This window comes from Juglans microcarpa x Juglans regia, chromosome 1D (assembly GCF_004785595.1).
Source record: "Juglans microcarpa x Juglans regia isolate MS1-56 chromosome 1D, Jm3101_v1.0, whole genome shotgun sequence".
Taxonomy (NCBI): domain Eukaryota; kingdom Viridiplantae; phylum Streptophyta; class Magnoliopsida; order Fagales; family Juglandaceae; genus Juglans; species Juglans microcarpa x Juglans regia.
The window spans coordinates 40610384-40630548 of NC_054594.1; the positions used below are offsets into that span (position 1 = coordinate 40610384).

Below are 20165 nucleotides of genomic sequence, written 5' to 3' on the forward strand. Positions count from 1 at the left end.
GTAACGTTTACCACACAATTTGCATATATATATAGAGTTACTTGTAAAACCTTTAATTTTTTTATTTTCTTTTTTGTCGCCTATCGATTAGTTTTATGTTGTTTTTGTTTTTGTTTTATTTATTTTTTCTTGATTGCCTTATTCATCGCCTTTGTTTTTTTATTGGTCCTATTGGCTTCTATGGAACTCTTCCTACTATGTAGATTATCATCTTTCACTTCAAACTTTCCACTTCAACCCAGCATCAAAACGGGCGTCGTTTTGACACAAGGGTTAAAAACCCTCGTTCCCATTTCACCCCCCACCAAGCCTTCTCTCTCTCTCTCTCTCTCTCTCTCTCTCTCTCTCTCTCTCTCTCGTTAAGGAACCCTAGCCTCCCTCCTCAGTGCCGAATTGCAGAATTGAAGAAATCCCATCATCCTCGTGACCCCACCATTGTCGTCGCCGTCATCCTCGTGACTCCAACGTTTGTTATCTTCTTTTTATTCCGATTTGGGTCTGTTTTTAACTTTTAATGCTCAAATTTCATGACATAGTTTGCAAATGCTTGAGGCATTTTCTCGTGACTCCATCATCTCTCTCGTTCCAATTAGAGGTGTGCAAAATTCCGAGAATTCCGACTTCGTCCGACCTCCGCTCCGACGCCGACTCCGACGGAGTCGGAGTTGTCAGAATTCGGAGTCGGAATTCGGAACTACTCCGACTCGTGATTCGGAAGCGGAGTCGGAGTCGGAGCTCCATGTAGCTCCGACTCCGACTCCGAAAATTTTTTTTTAAACCCAGCTGTAAAACGACGTCGTTTTACAGCTGGGTTTAAAAAAAAAATTTTGAACGACACCGTTCCACTTAATATGGAACAGCGTCGTTTCATATGGCTTCCTAAGGAAGCCTTCTCCCCTTCTTCTTCCTTCTCCAGTTCTTCTTCTTCTTCCTTCTCCCTTCTCTCTCGCGTCTCCCGTCCCAAACTCCCAGTGACTGAACCATCCATTCTCTCTCGCGTCTTCCGTCCTAGTGCCAGCGTGCCGCCGTTCGTCGTTGCTCCTCCGTGCCGCCGTTTCTCGTTGCTCCTCTACTCAGCTTCCAAGTTCCACCTACGGTGAGCCCTAAATTTATGAGCACTAAATTTAATTCAACCACGTCTCTTATGAATTGGAGCCTGCAGTTGTGATTCTTGTGAATTGGTTGTATTGAATATTCAATATAGTCCCAACACGGCGCTCAAAACCCTGAATTTTACATTGTATTGCAGACTTGCGCTCGAGCGAGGTGTCGAGTGCAAGTCGAGCGCACGTTGTATTGAACATTGGCTCGAGCGCCATGTCGAGCGCGCGTCGAGCGAACCTCTCTGGATGGGTTTTGCTCGAGCGTTACGTCGAGCGCACGTCGAGCGAACCTCTCTGGATGGATTCTGCTCGAGCGCCATGTCGAGCGGAAGTCGAGCGAACCTCTCTGGATGGATTCTGCTCGAGCGTCATGTCGAGCGCACGTCGAGCGAACCTCTCTGGTGGATTCTGCTCGAGCGCCACGTCGAGCGCATTTCGAGCGAACCTCTCTGGATGGGTTCCGCTCGAGCTCACGTCGAGCGCACGTCGAGCGAACCTCTCTGGATGGTTTCCGCTGAGTCGAGCGCAAGTCAACCGAACCTCGATGTAATAATACATCGATACAATAATATATTATGATACAATAATACATGTCCTATTGTATAATACAATAGCCTAGTTTATTTGCACATCTAATTTTTTGCTTCTAATTTAATTTTTTCAGCTTCATTGATTGTGATATGGATCCTAGACATAGTGGAGATGATCGTCCACAAAGGAATGTGGCGGATGCCAATGCTACAACTCCTACACCGGTGGGTACTTCCACCCCTAGAGCCACATCTAGGGCAGCTACATCTAGAGCAGCTACATCTAGAGCAGCTACATCTTGTGCGAGTAGTCGACTCCCACTCCCAGTTGATATAGAGGATGAGGATATGTTCAACGAAGAGGAGGAGATGCCCATTGAGCAAGATCAACCACCACGACCTTCTAAAAAGAGGTCGTGGACATGGGAGCATTTCACCAAAATTCCTGGTGAAATTGCGAACCCAGTAGCAAGATGCCATTACTGTGGATCACTTTGTGGATGCCATTCGAAGAAGCAAGGTACCAGTGTGTTAATAGCACATCTAAATGGTTGTCAACGATATAAGATAGCGAAGGGATTGTAAGCCACTAATCAGACCAACCTCAGTTACCAAACTTCTACAGCCACTGATGGTACACAGACTAAGAAATTGGTCATCCCTTAATACAGTGAGAAGATGTTGAGGGACATGCTTGCAGAGATGATAATTACTGATGAGATGCCATTTACCACTGTCGAGAAAAGAGGCTTTCGAAAGTTTCTAAATTTTGTTGAGCCACGATTTCCCATTCCATCACGGTATACAGTGATGCGAGATTGTATGAAGAGGCATGCGAAGGACAATGAGGAGATGAGGAAGATGTTTATTACCACTGGCCAGAGAGTGTCTTTTACGACTGACACATGGACTTCCATACAGAACGTCTGCTACATGTGTATCACAGCACACTACATTGACAGTGAGTGGATTTTGCATAAAAAAATTATTAGTTTTAAAGAAATTGTGGATCATAAAGGTGCATCCATTGGGGCGAAGATGGATGATTGTTTAAAGGACTGGGGAATTCGAAAAGTGCTGTGTATTACAGTTGACAATGCCAGTGCGAATGAAACAGCAATTGATTGGTTTAAGCGGAACACGACGGTGAGAGATGATGTCATTCGGGCCCACGAGTTTATTCACGTTCGATGTTGTGCTCATATCATTAACCTCATAGTTGTTGAGGGATTAAAAGAGGTTCATGATTCCATAACCCGAGTCCGCAATATTGTACGATATGTGAGGGGTTCCCCTCAAATGCTTGCCAAGTTTAAGGCAATAGCAGAAGATCTGAAGATTGAATGTTCTAGTATGTTGTGCTTGGACGTTCCGACTCGATGGAATTCTACATACATGATGTTGGATGTGGCACAGAAGTACCAAAAAGCATTCGAGCGGATGGAGGTCGAGGATGGGGGCCTGAGGTATGCTTTGTTGGAGCCAGCAGGACAGGGGCTCGGTGCGCCGGACGCACATGATTGGACCAGTGTGAGTTATTTTGTTGAATTTTTAAGAACTTTTTATGAGATAACCATGCGGCTATCTGGATCCAAATATACGACTGCGAACTCATTTTTCGACGAGCTCTCGGAGCTTCACTTCCAGTTGGAAAATAGTTGTACTAACTCTGCTGGATTGTTATCTGCTATGGCTACGAGGATGAAGATCAAATATGATAAATATTGGGGGAATATTGAGAAGATAAATAGATTGCTATTTGTGGCTGTGATCCTTGACCCCCGAGTTAAGTTGGCCGTTCTAGAATTTTGGGTAAATTCCGTCCTCGGGGCAGTGAAGGCTGCAGAGTTTATTAAATTGCTAAAAAGTGATGTTGATGACTTATATCATCACTACAGTACTAGTGCTCAGCCTTCATCCGCAGTTGGTAGCTCCTCACATTCGAGGCCGACAGGATTGACAGTTTCCTCAGGTGATACTGACCCATCTGTAGGGGTTAGAGGCAATCGTATTATACAGCAGTATCATCAACTCATGTCAACAAGGAATATTATGCATTGTATATCTGAGGTTGAACGATATTTTATGGAAGCTGTCGAGGCACCTAGTGATGTATTTCAGTTATTAACTTGGTGGAAAGTTAATTCCACCAAGTATCCAGTCCTTTCTCGTGTGGCCAGAGATGTGCTAGTCATTCCTGTCACTACAGTTGCCTCAGAGTCGGCATTTAGCACTGGAGGTCGCGTGTTGGATGCTTATCGGAGTTCTTGTCACCGTCAACCGTGGAGGCCCTCGTTTGCACACAGAATTGGATAAGTGAAACGCCTATTGGACTAGATACCGTTGGCGTTGATGCCGAGAGCTATAGGCTTGAATCGGGTAAGTTTATATGCTTTTAAATGATGATTTAATTATTTTTAATGTTTCTAACTTCTAATTTTTATGATTTTATAGATCTAATTGTGAACCCTAACATAATTACCGATGATTGAGAGTCTGGAACGGACGCTACTTGAGAGTTGGGATGGAGTTGGGAGAACCTCCTTTCTTGGTAAGAATAAAATTATTCTTTTACCGTATTCAATTTTTTATTATCAATTTTTTTTCATCTGTTGATTGTTACTTTCTATCTTCATTTCAGGCATGACCAATGGAACAAAAAGTATTTGACTGAAATCCGTGTTTAATCGAATTGTAGTTATATTTCAAATTATAGTCATATTGTTATTACGTTATAAATGAGACTGTTATAACTTATGGCTACATCATACATGTTATTTACTTTTTAAACTATTTATATAGTTATATTTATGTAGTTATATCCCGAGCAAAGACGTGAGATAAGTACTCTTTATTCTATAATTTCTATTAGTACTTATTCATCCTCTCTCAAACGTTTAGAATTTATTATCCAACTGAAATTAATCGAATTATAGAAATTCGTACCATCATTCTTTTTTATAAAATTTTAAATTTATGTAATTTTCAACTCATGAGTCATGAGCACTTTTAATGCTAAATTTCAGGCGGACATAAAACAAATTAAAGATATAATCAAAATTCAGTAACAAAATCAGAACGAATATTTAAATTATTGAGAACTCTTGAATAAACCAAATATTTGTAGATCGTTTCACTTTTAAAAAAAATATATATGTTGCTCACTATCTGAAACGAAATTGAACAATAAAATTTAAATAATAATAAAAAAAAGAACAAAATTTTGTTCGGAGTTCGGAAATTTTATTCGGAGGTCGGAGCCCCGAACTCCGATCGGAGTTCCGATCGGAGTTCGGGGCTCCGACCTCCGTTCGGAGTTCGGGGCTCTGACCTCCGATCGGAGTTCTGATCGGAGTTCGGAGCTCCGACCTCCGATCGGAATCGGACTCCGACTACGTTCGGAGTCGGAGTCGGAGGGAAAATTCAACTCCGACTTTTGTCGGAGTCGGAGGTCGGAAGTGCCAACTCCGACTCCGTCGGAGTCGGAGCCCACCCCTAGTTCCAATGCGGGTCTGTGTTGGGTTAGTACTAAAGTTATTTTCGATTGAGATGCGGGTAAATCTGTGAAAAAATCTAATATGCATAAGCAGTAGTACTCTTCAACTCACGTACGCTTTCCTTCTCAAACTTCTCAACCCACTTGCTTTTAATGCGTAATATTCCCAAATCAGTACTTCCGTATGAAGTTTACAAAGAAAAAAGAAAAAAAAGCTAAGTCATGAAATTATTGACTGTGTGAAGGATAATTGTACTTTTATATGGGAAACTGTACCATTTCTAGTTATTTATTTATTTGTTTTCACTTCTTATTCATGCATGCCCTGTGCAGTGTTCTTGTTTAGAGGGTTTTGTTTCATTTTGGATAGTGTTCTTCAAATTTACTTTATGCTTGACACTTGTAGACTTGCAGTTGTGGTCTGGGGTGGGTATCCATGTTGGGTTGGGAAGTAGAGACTAATCTGTAGATTGTGAACATTGTTAGCATAATGAGAGTGTTGTTAGCATAATGAGAGTATTGTTTGACAGTCTGATGTTGAATTTGTATGGTAGTTTGGTGTTATGGCCAGAAAGGCGTTTGATGATTTGTAGGTTCTGTAATATTTATTAATTTGATTATTAATATTTAATTATTTATTATATTGTGTCTTATGATTTTTATTATTTAAAAACAGATGGAAGAAGATTACTTGGTTTTTATTACTTGAGGAACGGATCGCCTGCTCAGAAGCCATGACCCAAGCCCATCATAAAGTTTAATGGACTAATTACTAGTATGCCACTCGCCTACTCCGGTTACTTTGCATCGAGTCCTTCGGCTCCATAAACCCTACTCTCTCTCTCTCTGCTTGTGCAAAGTTCGCAACTTTACGACCTCCCAACGCTCCATTCAAAACCTTAAACCCTCGTCTCGGAGCTCCTTATTTGACAATGGCTGTTTCACTGAAATCGAAGAAACCTTTGAAGGCCTCAGAAGACATAGATACTCTCAAATCCGACGTAGCCTCCTTTGCTTCTTCTCTCGGCCTCTCCTCCTCTCTCCCACCTTCGTCCTACTCAGGCTTCAACGATTCTGATTTTCGGAAAACAGGTCCTCTCAAACCAAAACCCACAACACCACACAAGCCAAAGACCCAAAACACCAACAATACCAACGAGGATAAAGAAAGACCCAGGCGTAAGGGGTTTGACAAATCTCAACCCAACGGCAATCACAACCCAAAGACTCAGAATTTAAATCCCAACGGGAAAATCTGGAGTAACCAGAAGCCAAAGGACCAGAACTGGAACAAAAACGAGAAGGCCAAGGCTCCCGTATTGGCACTTGATGATCACGATAAGCAACAGGGTCTTAATAAATTCAAGAATTTACCAAAACTGCCACTAGTGAAAGCTAGTGGGGTAGGAGTGTGGTATGTGGATGCTGCGGAACTAGAAGCAAAGGTGGTTGGAGAGGGGAAGAGATTGGAAGCGAGGAATGTGGAGCAATTGAAGACTGTGGTGGAGAAGAAGAGGGAGCTCGGGGAACGGTTGATGGCACAGTATACGAAGGATTATGAGACCTCGAGAGGGCAGAGTGGGGATATTAAGATGTTGGTAGTCACCCAAAGGTCGGGTACTGCAGCCGATAAGGTCTCGGCATTCTCGGTTATGGTGGGGGACAATCCAATTGCCAATTTGCGGTCACTCGATGCGCTTTTGGGTAAATATGCTTCTGGAACTGAAATCTTTGAACTTCATGATTTGTACAACAAAAGGGTATTTTGTTTAGTTTGTTTCTTCCACAACCATTTTTTGTTTAATTGGAAAATAATTTATTTTCTGAAAATGAGAATTTCTACAACTGTGGTTAAAGAAGGTTTGGTTATGCTTCTGAACTATGGACTCTGAATAAGCTTATTAGGTTTATAAAAGTTATGCAATTTAGGCGTGAAACTTAAGTTACTTCTTCTTCTTCTTTTTTCTGGTTGATTTGGTAAGTATTGTTTCTTTCCTTTTTTTTTTTTTTTTATAATTTATTATTATTATTATTATTATTATTATTATTATTATCGGTAAACAAAATTTTATTGAGAAATCCATGAAAAAATTAGAAATGTTCAAGTTCTTCCTTGCATATTATATACACCTCGAGCAAGGCTATAGGCCCAGTGGTCTTTGTTGATCAATGGGCCTTTCAATTAATTCAATTAAGGAGGAGGAGGAGGAGGAGGACGCTGTAAGGTTTCAAATAAAAAGTTTATGTTTTGTTGTTAATCTCAATTATGAGAACTGTTACGCCCACAAAGAGATTCACAAAAAATACCTCACAAAGTGATGTGGAATGATGTAGTACATCAGATTTACTTTACAATGAAGAAAGCTTTATAATCTAAAGTACCACATTACGTCACATCACTTTGTGAGAGTTTTTGTGAAGCTGTTTATGGACTAATTATTTTCCTTCAGTTATATATTAATCAATAAGTGCTAATGTAGAAAGTAGATCTTTTTTCCATATATTGTAACAACTTAAAGCATACGATAATTATGTTTTTAAATAGATTCATTGGAAAATGCATGTAAGAGCATGAAGACTAAGAAAAATAGGTTAATCTGACATGAATCCAGCTAACTCAACACGAACCTGGATGACACGTACTCAAATGACTCATTTTGTTATTCGAGTCTGGTTAGGGTTGGCTCTTTTATGACACGACCCAAATAACCCGACACGAATCCTAATGACAGCACGAATTGTCACCCCCAGTATGTATGTCAATGTAGCACAGAAACTTGGCGGATGGATTCTTTGAATATAATGTGGTGCATTTGAAAGGAATGCACTGAGTGGAGATTGAAGATTTTTTGAGAATGCGACGGATGACCTTAGATCCATGGAGCTAGAAATTCTTTGGCTAGATGTCAGCTCAGAATAGATATAGCCTTGCTAGTTATCAAGATTTTGTCTTTTTGTTTTCTCTCACCTTTCTTTTCAGGCGCTCCTCTTGTATACAGCATGCATACTTCATTTTGTGTCCTTGCGCTTGTAATAAAGATGGCTTATATATATTGTGGGATTGGGATGCCGCAGACAATAGTGTTTGCTGGTTTCTAAATCTTTCTACATATATGTTTCTCATCCTGTTAATCATTTTGATTAGCTTTCAGCAAAACATCTCGTGAAAGATATATCCTTCTTTCTGTGGAATCTTTGTTTGTAAAGCACTGTTTTTTGATCTTAAGATCTTTAAGGTTAGCTGTTTTTTGGGTGATTAGGAAAGGTTCTGGCAACTGATAACTTGAGAAAGAGGCACATTCTGACAACAGTTAAATTGGATGGCTTCTCACAACAGCTACCAACTTTGCAGCTTTTTATATTTCAACTATGTTTGTTCTTTCATCTTCCTAATAGTTGGATGTTTCTTTTGTATACTTCCTATATACTAGGGTTACACCCACTGCATGTCTTAATGATATTGCATTACGAAAAAAATGAATGTTAAGGTCTTGGTTCTTCTATGACCTCACTCAAGATGCTAATTTGATACGGATTCTTAACCTTTCATTGTTTGTCCTTATAGATATATTTGCCAAAGGGAGTGGTAATAATAACCAACTTTTCTGGAATTGTCTATATATTGCATTTCATTATGGCTTATGATTATGCCAGAAATATGTGAACCAATTGTGTCAAATGCTATGCATCTGAGTGCTCTTGTCATCCAAGGACATTATATTTGCATTAGTTCAGTTGTTGTGCATGTTATATTGGGTCTTTGAACTGGCTTTTAATGGAACAGATTATTTGTTTGCAGGAATGGTAGCATCAAAAGTTGGGAAGCGGCATGCATTGACAGGTTTTGAAGCACTGAAAGAACTGTTTATTTCAAGGTTCTCTTCCTCTCTCTTCTATTTCATGACATCTAACAACCTGAAAAATGACCCCTTTGTAGTTGCTTAATGCCCTCTTTGAGGCACAAGGAATTGTATGTGGTGTGTCCTAGATTGGTGGCGTCCACCTGTAGTAGCCACTGTTCACACTGTTTATTATTTCATGATATCCTATAGACTCCCATTATTTCAATGGTAAATTTAGCGTATGAGAGGCTCAATTCCTAGTTTGGCATGTGTAATGCTATATGATCTGGCAATAAGAAGCTGGTCCACTTTGAGTGTATAATTACATTTGCTTCAACACTTCTGCTTGTATCATAACTCTCATTCAACACTTTTCTTATTTTCATATTTGTGAATTGTGCTTCATTGCTGCACTGATTATCCCGTATAATTTTATTTTACCAGTTTGCTACCTGATCGTAAGCTGAAGAGCCTCTTACAGCGACCAGTAGATAGTCTTCCTGAGACTAAGGATGGTTATTCCCTTCTTCTTTTCTGGTATTGGGAAGAATGCTTGAAGCAGAGGTAGGTATTATATCTGTTTCATTAAATGAGCTTTGGTTCCAGTTGTGCATGAGTCATTTTTTATTCTAGGTATGAACAGTTTATTTGTGCGCTTGAGGAAGCATCAAGAGATATGCTACCTGCATTGAAACATAAGGCGTTGAAGGTTAGTCCGGTCATTATTATCTGATCTCATCTGTGATTTCTTTCTTGTTTTTTTTTTTTTTTTTTTTTGGGGGGGGGGGGTAGAGAGGGAATTTCGTTGCATATTGTCTCCTCTTCAAAGCACTTTGCCTAGGTATTTTTGTAAATCGGAAGTGTGTTTTCAAGAATCATGCAGCTAATTGAGTTATTGAATAAATTACAAAGTTGGTGGATTTTGATTGACTGCTTGGGACAATGAAGGTTGAAGTAAATTGAAATCAAATGTGAGAGGTTTCAGTTCGTAACTAGTAAGTGAGAAAGATTAAATCTAATGAGTATTGTGGGTTAAAACTTAAATTATATAAAGTAGGTGTTTAGCCAAAGTGATTGTGATCTCATGGATTTTTTTTTTCCAGACAATGTATGCGCTGCTGAAGAGTAAATCAGAGCAGGAGCGCAGATTGCTTTCTGCGTTAGTCAACAAAGTAAGTTCACCTTGAAGTCTGCCTCATGTGGAAACTACTAATAAAAAAAATCCTTCTTGAAGATTTTAATTGAAGTTGCTTTAACTTTTGAAGTTGTTTCCTTGTCTACTTCAATTATTGTATTACTTACAGCTGGGAGATCCTGAAAACAAGGGTGCATCTAATGCTGATTTTCACTTGGCAAACCTTTTGTCTGATCATCCCAATATGAAGGTATGGCATCTGGTGTAGTTAATTCTAATTGTTTGCTTTGTGTATAATTTTTTTTATAGGTAATCAAGAAGTTTTATTCATAGAAATAGGCAAAGCCCAAGTACACAAGGAGTATACATGAGAGTTTGCTTTGTGTATAATGTGAAGGCTTATGTGTTGGTTAACTGGTTTAGCCTGCTTGTTTTAACCAAAGACACATTCAAGTTTAAACTTCGTAAAAGTTGGGGTATAGGGCATAGAACATTGCATTTTCTTTATTGAAAGGGTATGTACAGGTCATATGTCAAATATTGTAAGATTTCTCACGCTCATGGTCCTTTGTCATTATGAATCCCCTTCCCTCCTCACACTCTCCCTCCCACACCAAAAAAAGGGAAAATAAAATTTGCTGCTGAGTTTTCTGGCTTTTAGGATGCACTTACTGAAAGTCATGGTTGCTATTGTGGACGGTGATTTGATCTAATTATTGACCTACCGTTTACAGGTGGTGGTCATTGATGAGGTGGATTCTTTCCTCTTTCGGCCGCATTTAGGGTTACGAGCGAAGTACCATGCTGTATGGCTCTTCATTTTTACTGCTGATAATTTTAGTCTCTACCATGTAATTTGGAGGAAACTTGTTGCATAGTTTGAATATTAGTTTGTCCTGTATATTTTTCCAGTAGCTTGTATAATAATGGTGATCTTGTGCTTACGAAACGCGTACACACAGACTGGTAAGAGATTTAGTGAAGTTCTTTGCATTTGTTTGCACCAAATATATGGTTGCTATGATTGGCTTTCTAGAGTCAAGTATCATTCGATATTGTGAGCCAGATTAGTTGGCACATTTTTCTGCTATTCGTGTTGACTTTTACAAGATTGTATGACTGATTGGGAATCTTATGACCAGGCTGGCATGGATATTTATGGTTTTTTGCCATTGTCCTTAGCCAACCAAAGTATTCTGATGGCAATAACCATGTTTGCCGTTAAAAGTCAAACAGTGTTCACGTGTTCTTCTGTACTGATATGCCTCTTTACATTTGTTTTACTGATTCAAGTCCCCTTGATACTTTTGAGCTTGAACTTCCATATACTAGATCCTATTCATTCTTAATTAATTTTTCATGATCATAGACATTTAGTGTGGGTCTGTCTTATTTGGAACCATTTGTTTTCCTTCACTGAAACCACCTCTCTAAAACTACTGAACTGGTTCCAAAACCTTGATTATACTTCTGAAGGGTTGTGTTCCTCAGCTCCTGTATTGCACCACAAATCTCTATTTCTTTTGCTCAACTTTTCTCCTTACCATAGTGCACCCAATTCAGGCTTGTTTGTTTTGACCTGCAAGTTTTTCGTTCTTTTTTATACAAATGCAGGTTAACTTTTTAAGCCAAGTTCGACTTAGTCAAAAAGGAGATGGGCCAATAGTAGCTAAACGTTTAATAGATGTGTATTTTGGACTTTTCAAGGTATGGCTGCACTCCTGTTTTGAATTTGTATCATTTATAGTGCATGGCTTTCATATCACGTTTGAATTAAATTTACACATTCTCTATACAGTTTCATCTTTATTATTGTAGTTTTGAATTAAATACAGTTTCATACCTATACTTGCAAAAAAAAAAAAATGTATATTAAGAGACCATCTTTCTGACTAACTACAATTTTTTTCGTTGGACATTGTTGTTTTACTTCAACAATGCACTATCCTTCTGACTTGGTGAGGATGATAGAAGTACCTTATAGTTACAATTCACAATTTCAGGTCCTGATTACTGAGGCTGGTACTGGTGCTGATCAAAAGATAGATAAAAGTGGCAAGGCTCTGGATAAAAAGGCTCAGGGGTACCATAAGGATAGTAAGGGTAGTAGAGTGAAAAGTTCTTCAGAAACTCACATTGAATTGGATTCACGACTTCTATCAGCTCTTCTAACAGTTCGTATAAATGCTTATTCATTCTATGTCAATGTTACTCTGAATAGGATATTTTTGTTTGCTTCCCAGTTATAGTTATGCTCTAATTGTGGGCTTTTGGAAAAGCTTATTCTGAAATGTTTCTAACTACTTGTGCTTTCCCTCTCTTCCATTCTAATAGGGAGTAAATAGAGCATTTCCTTATGTCTTGAGCAATGAGGCTGATGACATTATTGAGGTCCAAACGCCCATGCTCTTCCAACTGGTAGGTGTAATGCTTGATGTCAATTTATTGCAATCCGTTGAGAGGAAACTTCATTTTTTGTGCTGTAATGTGGACGTTCATTAAAAAAAATCAGTGTCCTTATCAGATGTTTGGATGTTAATGTAAACCTTTCACCCTGCAGGTTCATTCTAAGAATTTCAGTGTAGGAGTTCAAGCATTAATGCTTCTCGATAAGATATCTTCTAAGAATCAAATTGCTAGTGACCGGTTTTACCGAGCCTTATATGCAAAACTTCTACTTCCCGCTGCCTTGAATTCTTCCAAGGCAAGTAAATATGGGTTGATGTGCTGTAGTTTTGTTTGATTGCACATCCTCCAAATTCAAATTCTATTTCAATTTCTAAGAGTGTTCATAAGCATGAGCTTATATTAATGTGATGCAGGATTATTTATTCTTTTTATTGTTATTATTATTATCTTTAATCTTTAATCTTTTTTTGGTTTTATTATCACATTATTTGGGTGTTCTGTTATCCTGTTTGATGCCATTTGGTTAAACTAGCTCATGATATGGAATTGGGTGAGGCTATTTTGATTCCACTACTCATTTAGACTGATTCAGATCTATGTTTCCTAGTTTACCTACTGTGATCCTCATTGACATCTATATATAGCTGGGAATGTAGTTGTGGAGGTTTTGCTGTATATTTGTGTGTACAGCTTTTCCTTAATGTAAGGAGGGAAAGAGCCTAATTAAAAAAGCGTAGTAAGACGTTCTTGACGTAAGGAAAGGTTGTGAATGGGCTCCTCTTTATCATACCATCCGTAAAAGGGAAGACTTACTTCCTGGCCGTGTGGCCTTGCAGCTCACTAGTTCCTTACAATTTCCAAGATATCTTCTGGCTTGGGTAGAGACTAGAATGGAATTTTGGATAAATTGGATTATTAGTTCTGTATAGGTTATTCTAACTTTTCTGCTGGCCAACCTGTCCATGGATCTGGATTCTTTGGCTGCTGATGTTGGAAGTTTCAGATTATGAGATCACTTTTCCCATTTTTTGCAAATTCAAGGTCCCTATTGTGAATTTATTATTTTCTCAAATAAGCGTGTCTGGGTTAGATCTTTGAATTCCATGGTAGTTGGCAGGACTCAACTTGACCATTGAGAATGTGGAGTCAATTTCTTATTTTATCAGATGAATAATTATCATGAATGAACTGATAATGATGTTAACATTACCAGATCGATCTTTTTAATATGTTATCGTTCTTCCAATTTGAGTTGCACCTTAGTATATGGTTGTATAAAGGGAAGTGGTTCTTTAATGAAGAAAATGTTCTACAGGCAGAAATGTTTATTGGACTTCTTCTTAGAGCAATGAAAAGTGATGTGAATTTGAAGCGTGTAGCTGCTTTTGCGAAGCGTGTGCTTCAGGTTAGTAAGAAAATGCATTCTTGCTCTTGTTAGACCTTTGTTTATCACACAGATGTCTGACAGAAACAATCTACATGGATAGCTCTGCACGCATTCGCTGTTGTAATGCACCCTGCTAATTTAAATCGAGAAGTTATGTTTTAAATAACATTCATCTATGCTGTTTTGGTACTACCTAGAAGAAAGAGGAATTTTTTAAATCGTGGGAAATTGGTCTTTCTTTTTTCTTATCTTTTAGCATTTTGTAAGTTTTATAATATCCTTGAGGGTTGTGGGCATTGTTTCCGTCAATTAAATAATCTATGGCTTCGCTTGTCCTGCACTTTGAAAAAGATTTACATATGCAAATACACCAACAGGTTGCACTTCAGCAGCCCCCTCAATATGCCTGTGGATGCCTCTTTCTCCTCTCTGAAGTTTTTAAAGCTAGGCCACCCTTGTGGTAAGTCAGATTTTTGTGAACTGGCTTGGTCCCCTTATCATTACCTTTAAATTAAGAGTTCCATCACTATGCAGGAACATGGTGCTTCAGAATGAGTCAATTGATGAAGAACTAGAACATTTTGAAGATGTAATTGAAGAAACTGCTGAGGAACCAAGCACTGCAGCAAAGGAAGAGGAAAATGATGGTGGGCTGGTTCACAGCACTGATGCTACCAACTCAGATGGTGAATCTTCAGAAGATGAAGATGAATCTCCAGCTTTTAATTCTGAAGATGATGTTTCTGATGAAGCAGAGGAATTTCTTATGAGAAATGATTCAAAAGATATTGAGGAATCCAAAACAGTATCTCCTCTTAATGCGCAGCGACCTCAAGTATCTTCTAAGAAGTCTTTGCTGCCTGGAGGGTACGATCCACGGCACAGAGAGCCCTCTTACTGGTCAGTCATCTATTATTCCCAGTTTATTTTTTATGGTTCCCACTTTCCATTGCTTGGAACACATTTAGGTGGCCAATTAAAGACAACATCAATAGATTTGACAGAAACTAATCTATATATTCGTTCCATGTAAGTTATTTCAAACGTTACCTATATATATATATTATAATAAAGTTATTTTGAACTTTGAGGAAGATAGAACAGCTCCGCTGCAGGAGCAACCTTTTTGACTGTGTTGTCAAATTCTTTTTTGAACATGGTTCTCCTTTTTATCTTTCATTTTAATGCATTTTCAGCAATGCGGACCGTGTAAGCTGGTGGGAGTTGGTGGTACTTGCTTCTCATGTGCATCCATCAGTCGCTACCATGGCTAATACTCTTCTTTCTGGGGCCAATATCGTCTACAACGGAAACCCACTGAATGACTTGTCACTTACCGCGTTTCTGGACAAGTTCATGGAGAAGAAACCAAAGCCAAGCGCATGGCATGGTGGTTCTCAAATTGAACCTGCTAGGAAGGTTAGCTTACATACTGGAATTTCTAGAGCAGTCTATTTTGTTTTTTTTTTCAAAAAATAAAAATAATTTTTCCCTTCAGGATGTAGAGTTCCTGCATCTTGCTCGAGTGATTGAATCAGTTTCAGTGGACATTGACAAACTATCAAGCCAATTAATTATTTTTCTGATTTTACTTTTATTTCCCCAGCTTGACATGAACAACCTTTTAATTGGGCAAGAGATTCTTTCATTGGCTGAAGTTGACGTACCTCCAGAAGATCTGGTCTTCCACAAGTTTTATATGAATAAAATGAATTCTTCAAAGAAACCAAAGAAGAAAAAGAAAAAAACAGCAGATGAAGAGGCAGCGGAAGATTTGTTTGACGTGGACGGTGGTGTGGATGGAGCTGATGAGAGTGATAATGAAGAAATTGAGAGCATGCTGGATTCGGCTAATATTTCCATGAAAGCAGATGGTGACTATGATTATGATGATTTGGACGAAGTTGCCAATGAAGATGATGAAGACTTGGTCGGTAATGCTAGTGATGCAGAAAACGATCCCCCCTCGGATATTGCCGAGGGAGAAGATTTTGATGCCACTGCTGATAATGGTCCAAGTGACAATGAGGATGACATTGACATGGGGGATGTAGATGATGGTAGTGATGATGAAGATGAGGTCTTTGACCAGAGAAGAAAACGGAAGTCCAGTGGGAAGGCCACGGCATCCCCATTTGCAAGCCTAGAGGACTATGAGCATTTGTTAAGCGGGGATAGTCCTGCTAATGAGCAATATACGAAAAAGAAGCCCAAATCACGAAAGAAGAAGAGGTCATCTTCCCGAGACGAATCTGTTTGACATCTCATTCACAATCCTTGTAGCTGTCTCCGAGGAAACATAATTTAGTTCCCTTTTCTTGTACCCAACAACATCTTTATTAGAAATGTTTTTGTTATTTTCTTCATGATCAAGCAGCATGGCTTAAAAATTTTGAGTATGCAGACTAGCTCTTAAAAGTTTTACTTCGATGTTTGTATGACCAAAGGATGTAGAACGTTGTTCCCCATACAAACAAAGTACTAATTTAAAGCCAGCTATCACATGGTAATCAGAATTTGAGCGCAAAAACGTGGGCTCTCATGATTATTTCGCATAAAAATTGACTATTTCGCATAAAAATATGGTTTATGTGGAATGTATACAATAGAATTTACTCTCAGATACCCGAGACCACGAGGCTCTGCCAAGTACCACAGTCAACTACGGTTTTTCTCCCCGTATCACTAGGGAATCCATACTACTTTCTGGTAGGGGTGGCAATATGTGATACGACCCGTTAATCCAATACGAACACGACATAATAAAAACGGATTAGGATTTACCATTAACGGGTTCGGGTCAAAACGGGTTGACCCGTTAAGACACGATAGCTTAACTGGTTGATAACAGATCAACCCATTATAATCCGTTATGATTCGTTAAGAAAGTTAAAATTACAATTATACCCTTATACCTAAAAAATAAAATTGTTGGAATTTTAATTTCGATATATTTATTGTTTGGATTGTAATTTTAGACTTGTAGTTAGTTTTATATTTTTTATAGATATTGTGATTTTAACATTTATATAAAATTATGCTAAACTTAACTAGATCAAATGGGTTAATTTTGGGTATGTTTCAATCCATTTACATAAATGGGTCAAAACGGGTTGACACGACAAGACCCGTTATGTTAATGGGTCGTGTTAGGGTTTGAGATTTTGACATGATAAGCTTAATGGGTCGGGTTAGAGTTGACCTATATAGTATAATATATATGTCTTGACACGACATGAACACGATCCGTTAACACGATTTGACACCCCTACTTTCCGGCAAACACAGCGAGGACCATAAGATAACCCATCAAACAGCGATTACAAAGATTAATCAAACTCCCATTAAATGAATCATAACATAAGTCCATGACGGTCACAAACCAAAAGCAAGACCTAAAACTAAAACTGAGGCCTACAACTTGAAACTCAAAGATGTCTTTCCCCTATGTGAAACCACCCACACCACCCCTCCCCACCCCCCCCCCCCCCCCCCCCCCCCCCCCCCCCCCCCCCGGGGCAAATACCCTTTAGGAAACAGTAACTTCCACAGTTTTGGGCTTGTTTGGCAGAGGAAGCTTCTCAACCACCACAGTTAAAACCCCATTCTTGCATTTGGCTGTGATAGCCGACACATTCGCATTTTCGGGCAAGCGGAACTTCCTCAAGAGCTTTTGGGGTACCCTCCTCTCAAGCCTGAGGTACTTGCAGCCTTCCTCATCATCTTCACGTTTTCTCTTACCACCACTACGGATCACAAGAGTGTTCTCATCTTCGACCGTCACCTGCAACAGATTCATTGATGCACAGCAAGCAATACCAACAAAGAGATTTCAGCAACCATTCGGATATGGAGAAGTAGACAATATGAACACGGGGTAATACAAAGAGGAGACTACTTCAAAAACCAGCCTCCCATCTCGCATTCGCTACGCGAAATATAAAACACGGCTATATGAGAAGTTGGGATAGAAAGATGCACCTGAATATCAGACCTGGATAGTCCAGGCACGCCCATGTAGAAAATGTACTCCTTGGGAGTCTCTAAAATGTCAGCCGGAATGCTCAACACGCCCTCATTGGACTGCGGTGGCCGTAAAGTAAACATTAATTTCTCACCGCTTTCTGGGAAATTGAACAGCTAGCTCACCGCCTACGCCCAGTCCCCAACAAACCCATTCGAGTCCGCAACAACACGACTCATTTTCACTCAACAGCCCACAGATGCCCTGTAAGGCTAGACAAATGCATTTACCACATTAGTTCCTGTAGAAAATATAAACCTTCAGCAAGAAACTACAACAGCCCATGGAGAAGACCAGTACCATGACATAATCACGTTGTCCCAAATTTAGGGACCCAGACTCTATTTTTCCCAAGGGAAAAGGCAGAGATTAGAGAGAGTGAAGCAAAAAGCCAACGAGTGAAAAGTGTGAGCCTCTCATTAATGTCGATCCATGTTTAGGAGTTCAGCAGTAAGTAACCAAATAAAATTGAAAAACAAAAGACTTAACCGTCTTCTGTTTGGTTTCTAGATAAAATGAGAAACTCCTGCAACTTACCTATTGACGCCTAAATAATGGACTTCCTGATTAGCGCAAGAAGAGGATTACGCAACGAAGAAAGTAAATCCAAGCAGCCAGATTTTTTGCTGAGAAAATGTGGGGATTGCTATAAATGGATGAAAGCAAAGAGGTAGGAAAGTTTGAGAGGGTCAGGTCTGGCAAGAGCTTTGGCATTTGGAGAGGTCGAGTGCTTACACGTGTATTTCTTCAGGCTAGTGTGGAACCCTCTAATCGTTTAACGATCAACTGTGTTGTCGTGTCAACTAAGTTGGCACAAACTATTTTGAAGTTAAAGCCCCTCATTGGGCTATTAACCGGCAAGTCTGCCGTCTAGCCCAATCAAATGGCGGGTGGTCAGGGCATTCAAAGCTCTGAAGCTCTTCGATCAGGCCCATGATTATGGTTCTTTTCTTTCAGTTTAAATCCTTGATGTTGCATGGCTAACATGTCTATGATACATTGGACTCTCACCATTTCTTTGATTTGATTGAGCAAGTTATTGGACTTGTGAGGCCCTTTGGAGGCCCATGTATCGAAAGATAAAAAGAGAACTTGAATTAACTGAGATGGTTTGCATGAGGAGAGAAGATAACTATGTTGTTAAAGCCCCTAAAACAAACAAGAGTTGTTGGTCTTGTGGAAAATCTCATTTTTTTCAACAAACACACAAGGACTTTCTGTTGACCATCTGACAACAAATTAAAAGCTGTGTGATTTTCTTTTAGGCTCTATTTAAATTCTAAGAATATTTCAGATTATCTATAAATAGTACTATTGAAATAGTTTATAAATAGTAGTGAACTGCTTATAAATAATAATGAAGTAATCTTAGAAGGTCTGAGAACACAGATATTATGAGCCTTAATTATCATGCAAGAAGGGCATTTTTTTTGCTGGGAAAGTAAGAAAAGTAGACGCTGATCCTTGGGTTCGTACATGGGATGTGTGATCCCTCATTCACCAAATAAAATTTGCTTAGATTGTTAATTTGGAACCGAACATGATTATTAATCCTACAATTTATTAATTACACGACTCGATCGATTCTTTAAAAATGCATTGATTATTTATGATGTTTCTTGTAAATTAAGCACGTGATTCAAGCTCTCAAAATCTTCGATCCATTTATATATAGATCACAACCTGATCATGTCCTCGAGCACATGCCCCCTAAGCGGCTAATATTCCTAACAACCATATATACTCGAGATTTTAGGATCATTTTATTCATTGAGCCGTACATCAATCGCTAGGGGAAGAGAGAACACCAACATGTGGGAGCTGCATTGCAACATACATACTGCCTTCATTACCTTCCAACAAGAGTAATTTGAATGTTCCTAATCATTTTCGATTATGAACCAGACCAAATTATTGTGTATGTTTTTTTCTTCAAGGACAAAGAATCTAGCCTGAACTTATATTTCCTGTTTTATATTGATTATAACTATGATTTAGTAATTTAATTTCTAATAGCTAATTTATAAGATGATGAGGCCACCTGCAAGACGAGAGCTAGCAAAAGCAAAAAGGGGCATGACAAGAAACCAAATTAAGCGTGGCTTGTTGTTAGGTATATATCCTATATCTGACTTGTTCGAGCTTGCTAATTGCAAGAAGAAATACTGTTGGTAGAGCAGAATTACTTGCTGGAATGTTGGACCTGCCGGATCTCCCTGGTTATGCACCTAATTAGGGT

The 20165-nt window shown here is 39.0% G+C and overlaps 2 protein-coding genes across 2 annotated transcripts; one reads left to right on the forward strand and one right to left on the reverse strand.

Annotated features, from left to right (window-relative positions):
- The first annotated feature begins 292 nt into the window (after nucleotides 1–292).
- On the forward strand, nucleotides 293–16401 carry LOC121257874 (uncharacterized protein C4F10.09c). Its single transcript, XM_041159131.1, has 17 exons — nucleotides 293–557; nucleotides 6020–6833; nucleotides 8929–9004; nucleotides 9416–9535; nucleotides 9605–9680; nucleotides 10075–10143; nucleotides 10276–10356; nucleotides 10841–10912; nucleotides 11721–11813; nucleotides 12110–12280; nucleotides 12441–12524; nucleotides 12667–12810; nucleotides 13831–13920; nucleotides 14280–14362; nucleotides 14437–14802; nucleotides 15099–15321; nucleotides 15509–16401. The coding sequence occupies exons 2-17, from the start codon at nucleotides 6062–6064 to the stop codon at nucleotides 16160–16162; spliced, it is 3174 nt and encodes a 1057-aa protein (XP_041015065.1). The 5' UTR covers nucleotides 293–557; nucleotides 6020–6061; the 3' UTR covers nucleotides 16163–16401.
- A 1010-nt stretch (nucleotides 16402–17411) lies between these two features.
- LOC121261488 (17.4 kDa class III heat shock protein) lies at nucleotides 17412–18607 on the reverse strand. Its single transcript, XM_041163899.1, is given in 2 exon segments — nucleotides 17412–17686; nucleotides 17884–18607. Coding segments are annotated over 2 exon segments (477 nt in total). The 5' UTR covers nucleotides 18106–18607; the 3' UTR covers nucleotides 17412–17431.
- Nucleotides 18608–20165: the final 1558 nt, after the last annotated feature.

What these genes read in the sequence shown, in the direction of transcription:
- LOC121257874 (XM_041159131.1), top strand. Translation starts at nt 6,062, where the DNA reads ATGGCTGTTTCACTGAAATCGAAGAAACCTTTGAAGGCCTCAGAAGAC. An exon ending in GTCACTCGATGCGCTTTTGG is followed by an intron (nt 6,834 to 8,928) that starts GTAAATATGCTT and finishes ATTTGTTTGCAG; the next exon opens with GAATGGTAGCATCAAAAGTT. An exon ending in TTGCGAAGCGTGTGCTTCAG is followed by an intron (nt 13,921 to 14,279) that starts GTTAGTAAGAAA and finishes ATACACCAACAG; the next exon opens with GTTGCACTTCAGCAGCCCCC.